This window comes from Citrus clementina, unplaced genomic scaffold (assembly GCF_000493195.1).
Source record: "Citrus clementina cultivar Clemenules unplaced genomic scaffold, Citrus_clementina_v1.0 scaffold_5, whole genome shotgun sequence".
NCBI lineage: Eukaryota > Viridiplantae > Streptophyta > Magnoliopsida > Sapindales > Rutaceae > Citrus > Citrus x clementina.
The window spans coordinates 37,496,746-37,507,020 of record NW_006262201.1 but is presented as its reverse complement, the minus strand read 5'-3'; the positions used below and the strand labels follow the sequence as shown (position 1 = coordinate 37,507,020).

At 35.8% G+C, this 10,275-nt stretch overlaps 2 protein-coding genes across 4 annotated transcripts in view; both read left to right on the top strand.

The window, feature by feature from the left end:
* The first annotated feature begins 205 nt into the window (after positions 1-205).
* On the top strand, positions 206-5,958 carry LOC18042288 (nitrate regulatory gene2 protein). 3 transcript variants are annotated; one of them, XM_024184125.1, is made up of 5 exons: positions 206-599; positions 765-2,467; positions 2,851-3,065; positions 3,612-3,835; positions 4,658-5,958. In XM_024184125.1, the coding sequence occupies exons 2-5, from the start codon at positions 862-864 to the stop codon at positions 5,460-5,462; spliced, it is 2,850 nt and encodes a 949-aa protein (XP_024039893.1). In that variant the 5' UTR covers positions 206-599; positions 765-861; the 3' UTR covers positions 5,463-5,958. The 3 variants fall into 3 exon arrangements, with proteins under 3 accessions (XP_024039893.1, XP_024039892.1, XP_006434225.1); XM_024184124.1 differs by having other exon boundaries at positions 762-2,467; XM_006434162.2 differs by having other exon boundaries at positions 206-2,467.
* Positions 5,959-9,385: 3,427 nt separating this feature from the next.
* LOC18040594 (protein disulfide-isomerase) overlaps positions 9,386-10,275 on the top strand; it is a 4,393-nt gene continuing 3,503 nt past the window's right edge. Inside the window, 3 exon segments of the mRNA XM_006434155.2 lie at positions 9,386-9,662; positions 10,059-10,089; positions 10,186-10,273. Of these exon segments, the coding sequence (XP_006434218.2) occupies positions 9,487-9,662; positions 10,059-10,089; positions 10,186-10,273 (295 nt within the window). The 5' untranslated portion in view covers positions 9,386-9,486.

Genomic DNA, 10,275 nt, shown 5'->3' with positions numbered 1-10,275 from the left:
TGGTAAAAGATTTATCCGGTCGAGTATTTACTGGAGGGGTTAAAAAAAAAAAAAAAAAAAAAAAAGTCACGTGAAATGCATCGATGACTTGACAGTCATAAATAATAGGCCCCTAGGGAGACTAGGTGCAATAACTGTGCAGCGCAGCGTGCAGGCCACCAACAAAATAAAATTAAAATGAAAGGATTAAAAAAAAAAAAAAAAAAGTAAAACTGGAGAAAAAGGTAATGATGACAAGGTCCGTTACCATTGGCGGGTTCCTCGAGCCTTCGTCTTCTGCTGCAATTTCTGAAACCATCTCTGCTCGCACTGAAAGAAGAGGCCCCCCCATTCTCTCTCCTCACTTTCCTACAAAATTCATTTAATTTTTAATCAGTGCAAGTTCCAAACACTCGCGAATCTCCATGCTAAATTTTATCTATTCTTCTTTTGGTTCAGAAATTCGGATTTCAATAAAAAGGAGCTTAAATTAATTAAGTAATCGCAGAGAATCAGGAGCAAAACAAAGAAAAAAAAAAACGCGCGTATCTCATCACTCACTCTGTCGAGTCTTTCAAATTTCATCGCACTTGCAAATCTGATTTCTAAATTTACCGACGGTCAGATTTCTCTCCTGCGTTCTTTTAGTACATACATATATTTCAATTTTCGTTTTGGTGATTTGTTGAAAAAAGTGAAATCGCCCTCGGATCTACTTTTATTTACTCACAATGCCATCTTCTCTTGTTCGTTGTTTGTACGGACATCGCCACCAACGGCAGCAGGAGGAGGAGTCGCCATGAGAAGTACTATTGCTCCGCAAGTTTCTTGTCGATCACGTGACCTTCGTCTTCTTCATCTGGAAGTTTCTTTTTCAATTCAATGGGCTGCGGAGGATCCAAAGTGGACGACTTACCGCTCGTGACGCTTTGCCGAGAACGCAAGCAACTTATCAAGGCAGCCTCCGACCACCGCTACGCTTTTGCTGCCGCGCATGTTGCCTACTTCTACTCCTTGAAAGACGTCGGCGACGCGTTTCGGAAGTTCGTCGAGGAAGGGCTCGTGACCGCCGGCGCCGATTCTTCTCCGGATTCTCCCGTCCTCACGTTGCCCTCCGACGAAGGGAAGTCATCTTCGAGGCGACGGAATCGGAAGAACTCGTCGTCGTCCACGTCGATTTCGCACTCGGTTGACGAGAATAAGTTAAAAGAAGACATTCAAGAGGAACCTAATTCTCATTCCCATTCGCATTCGCATTCGCATTTGCGCTTGTCTTCAGATTCGGATTTGGATACTGACTCGGGTTCGGGTTCGGGTCCGGGGCCGGGCTCGGGCCATATCCACATTGAAGATAGCGAAGATGAATATGATGTAAAACATAAACAACGAGAAATAGGAGAACAAGAGGACCAGCCTTCGTCTTCTTACAACAACCATTTCGATTATCCTTACAATTACTCTGAGCAGAACTGGGGCTATCCTCCAAATGAAAGTAGTTATGCTCAGCAGAACTGGGGCTACCCTCCAAACGAAAGTAACTATGCTCAGCGGAACTGGGCCTACCCTTCAAGTGGGAGTAATTACAACATGTATTACATGAGAAAATCTACGACGCCGGCGAAGTCGATGGTTTACGAGGAGCCCGAGAGGCAGTTCACTGATTCGGGTTATGGGTACGGCCCGTACCCTGGTTATCCAAATGGTGGGTTATTGGGCTTTCCAATGGGTTCGTCATCGGGTCCTTATGAAAATAGTTGGCGGAGGAGTCCCCCGGCAGAGAAGCCACAGCAGCCTCCTCCGTCTCCGCCGAGAGTGTCCACGTGGGATTATTTTAATGTGTTTGATACTTATGATGCTGGTAGCACTAATTATGGCATGCATCCGGGTTCGTATAAGTATGGATACGCGTCGAATTCTAGTAGCCCGGATTCGACGGTGGTGAGGGAGAGAGAAGGGATTCCTGAGTTAGAAGATGAGACAGAGCCTGAGGTTTTTAAAAAGGGAAAAATGAAAAGCAAAATGAATGAAGAAATGAACGTGAATGAGAATGTGAATGTGGATGTGAGGGATAACAATATTAACTATAAAAACAAGAATGTGAACTTTGGTGAGGGAACTTCAAGGTCAGTGCCAATGCAAAACACTGGTAGTGGGGAATCACCAAACACTGAGAAAACTGACTCTAAAGAGATTAAGAGCAGTAGTGATCGTAGTATTGATACTGTTGTGTCAAATGGTTCTGAAGAAAGGAAAAAGGAGGTGAGTTTTGAGGTAGAAGATTCGTCAATAACTACAATCGATGGTGGCGAGTCTTCAAAGCTAAGTAGTTTAACCACATTGTCAGTTCATGGGACGAGGGACCTTCAGGAGGTTGTGAAGGAGATCAGGGATGAGTTTGAGACTGCTGCTAATTATGGGAAGGAGGTTGCGATGTTGCTTGAGGTGGGCAAGTTGCCGTACCAACAACGAGCAACTCCTCTCCTCAAAGGTAGATTTCTTAATCATTGTTGTGTCTTTGTTTTGTTGTAGAGTTTCCGGATTATAGTTAAGAGGTTTCTTCGAATTGCTTGTTGATTGCTTTAAAACAGCCTTGTGAAAGCATGCCTCGAGGAATTGATTGAAACTTGATTTTATTGTGGACTCGTTGGATCAATCTGTTTGCAGATTTCTCTCAAGATTTAGTGCATGCTGTATGTCCATCTTTCTTGTATTGAGATTCTAGATTATGCCATTTATTTTATTTTGATGGCTTTAACCAGTAAATTCTTTTCAGACAGATGGTCAAAATTTGTTAGTTGATAGTGCTATTTTGATATCTATAAACTAGCCATTATCTTGCTGTCTTATTGAAACTTACATGTTTATATGCAGTGATCTTTTCCAGGATCCTGTACCTGCTTGCACCTTCTGTCATATCTTCGCAACCTCCACACAGGTCATCAATACGTGTAACTTCTAGGACAATAAAGATGGCAAAAGCATACTGTGGGGAACCTGGGGGAGACTTTGACATGAAAAATGGGAACCTTTCGTCTACTCTGGACAAACTTTACGCTTGGGAGAAGAAATTATACAAAGAAGTTAAGGTATGGATGCATAAATGATTTTGAAGAGTTGTCTATGATCTCTTTTGCTTCGCTTGTTAGTGATTCCTAACCTCTCTAAGCTCTTATCTTGGCTTTGCCATGGTTGAAGCTATTCGGCAATTGACTTTGTCAATTGATGCAGTAAATTATTATATGATTGAATATGTAGTTGGTTCAAGTTGTCCCCACCCTCATGTTTATAACCCTGCATAGCCACTTCATTCGCAGACTCTGTTGCATGCTGAATTTCTCTAGTCTAGATTGTCATATCAATCTCCCTTATTGCTATGCATCAGATTTGTGGCACGTGTCCTTTCAATCATGGGAACTGTGTTCTTTCTCTTTATACTATCTCTTTCTCTCTCTGAAATTCTTATTCTCAAAAGTAATTGTACTTTTTTATATTCTTTTAACAAGTGACTAGATGTACATCGAATTGGATCTGTCAATTGCTAGCTTCAACGATTTCTTCAGTTTTTAAAGATTTTGCATTGAGGTTGCAAGAGAATCTTGTTTAATTTGTCTAGGTATTTTTGCTGATTTTAGGATGAAGAAAAGCTACGAGTTATTTATGAAAAGCAGTGCAAGAAACTAAGAATGCTAGATGACCGAGGAGCGGAGTCCAGCAAAATAGATGCCACTCAAGCTTCAATAAGAAAGTTGCAGACTAAGATCAATGTTTGTATCAGAGCCGTTGATGCTATATCAAGCAGGATACATAAGTTGAGGGACGAAGAATTGCAGCCACAACTCACTGAACTGATTCATGGGTATATAATCACTTCATTTCTTCGCCTGTTAAATATTCATCTTTTTGGTGTGTGTTGATTACTTAAGAGGCTGGAGCACACCTGATCAGATTCATGATTACTTATCTTATAGATCCATATTACCTATTGAAGGCTGTTAGATGATAACCATGCTTCATCCTTAATTACAATGGATGTCTCCAGTGATTGCATGAGGAGAGAGCTTCCTTATGATGTGCTATAAGTTGCTGCTATATGACTTCTTGATCTTGTTAGGCAATTTAATTTTAGTTTTCACAATTATAGTACGTGGCTTTGGTTCAGTTGTTTTGTGAAGACCTACGAAGATACTATTAGTGCTTCTGCTGTTTATTTAGTTACGAGAATTGATGTTGGCTGTTATCATTCTGACTAAATTTCATTTAAATACTAGTCCTGGTTTTGAATAACTGGATACTGTTCAATCTTTTTGGTCATGGTGATGTTAGAAGAGTTCAAAATATATTTGTGTCTGTTTAATATTTGCTGAAGTGGAGTTGGTGAAATTTGCACCCTCTTCCTTTTCCCCTGCTGGAAACAGTCTTCAGGACTTCTTGGATTTTCTCCAATGAGAAGAAACTGATCACCGGTGAAAGATCTGCTACCTGTGATACTTCTGAAGTTTGCAATTAGTCAATGTGCTCCTTTTTGTACATTTTTTATAAGAAAATTATTTGTGCAAAAATCAAAAGATTCAATGAAAAGGACTGGATCTAATCTGAAATATTTGTACTTTCCCATTATATTTTTTTCTTGACCGTAGAGTTTAATTGTTAATATGATAATATGCCTTTTTGATTGCAGATTGATAAGAATGTGGAGGTCCATGCTAAAATGCCACCAGAAACAGTTCCAAGCTATCATGGAAAGCAAAGCTCGCTCTCTTAAGGCAAACACCGGCTTCCAAAGAGATGCTGGTTTAAAAGCGACACTTGATCTTGAGATGGAGCTTCTGAATTGGTGTAAACGGTTTAATAACTGGGTTAATACCCAAAAATCCTATGTTGAGTCTTTAAATGAATGGCTTTTAAGGTGCCTTCTTCATGAACCTGAAGAAACCCCTGATGGACCTGCCCCTTTCTCTCCGAGTCGTATTGGAGCTCCACCAGTTTTCATAATTTGCAATGATTGGTATCAAGCGATGGTTAGAATTTCTGAAAAGGAGGTGACAGGGACCATGAGTGGTTTTGCTTCAACGTTACATCAGTTATGGGAAAGGCAAGACGAGGAGCAACGGCAAAGGATCAAAGCAGAATATCTCTCGAAGGATTTCGAGAAGCAGCTTAGCACTTTACGCATGGAGAGGGGTAAATTAAAACATGACCAAGATGCATTATCAGACAAAACAGCTGTGTCCAAGGTCTCCGATAGTGGAGTTTCACCTCTTGATGATCTGAAAGTGGATCTGGATTCAATGAGGAAGAGACTGGTGGAAGAAAAAGCCAGACATAAGGAAGCCATTAAACTAGTTCACAATGCGGCTTCAAGTAGTTTGCAGGCGGGTTTGGTCCCAATTTTTGAGGCATTGAGCAAGTTCACAACTGAGGTGGTGAAAGCTCATGAGCAAGTCAGACTTGAAAATACTGGAGGTTCAACAGGGAATGCATAATTCAATATTTTGGCTTCGATCTGCCAAGTTTGGTCTTTACAAGAAAGAAGCCCTGCCTGTAAATGTACAGTTGTTGCTACAATAGTCACGTATATATACATAAATGTTAGATCGGCGGAGGATGAACGACGAACAATAGGAAGTGAATACTAGGCTTTAGAACAATTGAAGTAAAGCAGATGCAAAAGAGGGGGTTGTAAAATCATATGCACAATAGGTTTGCAGAATTGCTGGGAAGAAGAATTTTGCACTGCGGATCCTTAGGTGAGCACAAAGTTGAAATCCCTTTCTTGTTTCAAAATTTTGATGTATGCTATAACCCCGTTATTAGATAGCTAGGAATTTTGTACAGAAATTTAATTATTGGTTAATTGGTTGTTGGCTGCTGCACCGATTGTTGCTGGAATGTTTGAGATGGATGGTAGATAGGAGTTTCAGTGCAGAAACTTCAAAATTTTGGTTAATCAATTTGATAATGAAGAGAAAGTTGCCTCAATGCTCTGTTCATCTGAAAATTTGTGTCAAATATCCTTGGCCATTACTAAGCGGCCCTTAGCAGTGCATGTCGTGATGCATAACAGCTAAATCGAGGTTTTCTTTTTCTTTTCTTTTTTTAATAAATAGAGAGATGTTTTTTAGTGGCTAATAAATTTAAAAGAGTGACACTGCCACCTCTCTATTTTTCTTATGAATGGCGTATTTGAACTCTCACTAAATTTTTCACTGTACCTTTTTTTGAATTAAAAATTTTTATTATAAAAATATAATTTAATCAATTATTTATTTGATCTTACTCTCTCTCCCTTTATCTTTTTTCTTTATCAAAAATTTATTGTAATACATGAAGTAAATATTATATTTAACAAATCGAATTATTCAAAAATAAACAAAACGAACCCTGTTGTAATCTAAAATAAAATGAAAGGAACAACATCCATAGTGTAAAAATCAAAAGTATTTTACTCATCATGTAAAAATAAAAAATAAGAGTTTTTATACCACTTTAAACCTAATAGAAATTTTCTGGTCAAATCTTAAGAGTACAAATTTTGAATAATAACAATAGGTAAGAACTTATAATTTTACAATGAAAAATAAGCGAGAGATAAAGTTAACTTAGTTAAAAAGAATAAAAAAGAAAAAACGAAACAACGAGAAATTAATTTAGCTCATGAATTCTGACTATTGTTACAAGCTTTTTATGGCGAAGAAAGCAGGTAGTAAGTTACAATTTAATAATTATTTTAATTTTAAAAAATGAGTGTTGTCTGGTGAAATAAAATTAGTGGGTTTAAATAGCCGCACCCTTTTCTCATAAAGCCTCTTTTATTTAGTATTTACAATTTTATCCTTTATACTTTAAGCATTTTTCAAAATTAATATTAAAGATAATATTTTACGGCCGTCGAAGTGACGATGGTTAATGCTTTTTTTCCCTCTCTCTTTCTCCCTTCGAACAGATCCTCTCTAATTAATATAAAAAGAATTATTTATTGATACATCATGATTCAAAATGCAACATGAGAAGAAATTAAAAGTAAACACTGAAGAAGTGTTTGAGAGATTGAGTGCTTAGACTTTAGATTAGGATTTCCTTTTAGTCTTTCAAATTTAATGAAAAACTTAATTTAGTTATAAATAAATTAAATAAACTTAATATTCAACATCAAAATTTAAAATTTAATTTTGATCGCTCATTTCATTTCATTAGGTGAGGTAAAAAAAACTCTAAGAAAAAAAATCCTTGCCCTTTCATTCCCGGGGAAGAAAAGCAAACAAAGGTGGTCCACTCAATTTGAGAAATAAGACAGCCCAAATTCAAGCACAGCATGGGGGGAATAGTATCAGGCTACGCGGGCTGATCTTTTAGAAAATGCTCCGGAATGAATGGGCAGTGTGAGTCTGGCCCGATTTCAACAATGTCGACAGCCCGCAAGCAACTCGTTTCTTTTGATATATTCCATTTCTTGCCACCCATTGATGGTCAGAAATTTTTTTACTGAAACCATTTTAAAGCACGTTTGATTTTTTTAAGATACACGTGTTAATAATTGCCGGGGAAACACTTATATTAGTTACATACACCCGTACTACCATGTCAAGTCTCAACACACAATTTTTCTTTAATTAAATAAACCAGGCCTTGCGTTACAATCTCTAAGATAAAAGAGGACATACGTTGTGTATTAATCACTAAAATCAAGTTATAAGCATGTTTGATATAGTTTTTGAGAGGTTTAAAAGTGATTTTGAAAAGTTAAAAATTAATTTTGATATTTAGTAATTTTTTTAGAAATTACTTTTGACAAAATCATCTCACCTTATAGCATATTATGAAAAATTACTTTTCAAAATGTGGTTCGAAAATCAGTTTTATACTCAATATAATTTCATATATATATATATATATATATATATTATAAAAATCCAAAGTTATCCTTATTTATTAGGAAATGAAATCATTAACATTAAACAAATTATTGTTATTATTACCAATTATATTGAGATGACAAAATAAAAATATAAGATTAATACTATAAAATAATTATTTTAATCATCAATTATTATATACACAATAAAAAATATTTTATATATATATATATATATATATATATATATATATATATATATATATATATATAAGTTTATAAATGTGTAAATAAATTTTATTGAATATTATGTCTATTTTAGTCATTTAAATTTTTACAACAGTTTAACAATACGATTTACTGAATACCTATGAATGCTTTTAAAATTCACAGCACTTATAAAAATAAATTGTACTAAAGGTTTTAACTGATTCACTTTGCAGTTGATTACTTCTATAATATAACCAACAATAATTATTATACTGGTTATTTTTACAATACAGGTAAAAACAATCATTTTAAAAGATACAATATTACCAAACTGGCTCTAATAATGGTCTAAATAGATTGGCGAAAAATTCAAAATCATAAGATAGAAAATTCGGGTTTCCAAGTACTGTAGGTATAATAATGGAAAGCTTCACAATGTAAAAAAGAGAAAAATATAAACCTTTTCACAAAAAAGCAAGAAAGTCATTTTTTTTTCAGGTGATTTTCTAACCTGAGAATATTTGTTTTCTAGGCATTAATCTATAGGAAAATGAATATTCATTTTTCCTTTTCTTTTTTCTTTTTTTTTAATCATTGTATTTATAAAATTTACAAATCATTACGAGAATATTTTACATTAAAAAAAAAAGGAAAAGAAAAAGAAATACACTTCCCCGGCCCTCGCCCCACAAGTATAATAAATATAAGAGAAAACATGAACAAAATCAGTGTACTAAAGAGAATTCGAATGGCATATTCACCCTTTTTAATTTTGTAAAGGCAACTAAATTATTAAATTGGCTAAACTTGGAAATGTATCCGAACACGATGTTTTTTTTTCATCTCATTTAACGATCACGATGGCTTATCGCCCTTACAATGAAAGGATTTGACGGTTTACAGGAAGACACGAAGATCAGAAGATGAGGTCAACTAGATAAAAGATCTCGTCCGTCCAACTTTCTTTAGATCTGCATAGTTCAGATCGCCGAACTTCGTACGTGCCACAATTAGTATTGTAATTAACTTCAAATCCTTCTTAAGACTTAAAGCCGTTTTAAAAGTACGCTTTTAAATTGGGAAAATGCAATTGCAATTTCACACCTGTCACTATCTTTCGTACGTCATTACATACAAAATACTATTGGTAATATTTCCCATACATACTTGCCTTACATGCACTCCACATTCCATATAACTATAGCCGTGACGAGCATCATCCAATGGGATGCAGTCACGTGGATGGTCACCCACATACAAAGCGAGTATATATTTTCCAATCAATACTCGCGCGTTTACATATATAGTTCGGCTTTTTCAGGGTCACGTGCGAGTACCATGTTTGTCGCGTTCTCCCTCTAACTCCCACCTCCATAAATTCCCGCAAAACGCTGAATAAAAAGTATCAAAACATTTTTTTTTTATTCTTATTTGCATCGACGATAATGGCGTCCAGTCGATCGATTTTAGCACTCGTTCTGACGATCGCTTGTTGTATGACGGCGATCTCAGCCGAAGAAAATGCCGAATCGAAGGAGTTCGTTTTGACTTTGGATCACTCAAACTTCTCTGACACTGTCAGTAAACACAATTTCATCGTCGTCGAATTCTACGCGCCTTGGTATACTTTCAATTTCAGTAGTTTTTACTTCGGCTCTTGTCTACAATTTTTTTTTTTTTTTTTTTTGTGGGTCTGCTTCATGTTGTTTGGTTATCAGTAGATCTCAATTTACAAATTATGGAAATTTGCTTTGAAGAGAATAAAGTTTGTGAAATAATTGATTCTTGTTGTAAAGTTTTCACATTTATTAAGATTTCTAAAAAAAAAAATCTGTGATTACTTAGCTCAAGTTAATATTTTGATTTGTAGCTTCTGGTTTTCGAAAAATATTTAGCTGAAATCATGTCGTGCTGTAAGCATTTAAGGTTGATTTATGTTGTATGCTAAGTTACTGTGAAATTGTCTCCAAATTGCCTCCTTGCATTGACATTGATTTTCTAATTCTATTGATTACAGGTGTGGTCACTGTAAAAAGCTAGCTCCAGAGGTACATAATTTTGTGGACAATTTTGTTTGAATTGATAATGTCTGTGTATAGTCAGCTCATAAGATGTCCTTTTTTTTCTATTATTATTATCTTTAGTATGAGAAAGCTGCTTCCGAATTGAGCAGTCATGACCCTCCGGTTGTTCTTGCGAAAGTTGATGCCCATGAAGAAGCAAATAAAGAGCTG

Excerpts from the sequence above, each read along its gene's own strand:
- LOC18042288 (XM_024184125.1), top strand. The coding sequence starts at position 862 with ATGGGCTGCGGAGGATCCAAAGTGGACGACTTACCGCTCGTGACGCTT. Across the intron at positions 2,468-2,850 it reads AGCAACTCCTCTCCTCAAAG|TGATCTTTTCCAGGATCCTG; the intron begins GTAGATTTCTTA and ends GTTTATATGCAG. Across the intron at positions 3,066-3,611 it reads AATTATACAAAGAAGTTAAG|GATGAAGAAAAGCTACGAGT; the intron begins GTATGGATGCAT and ends TGCTGATTTTAG.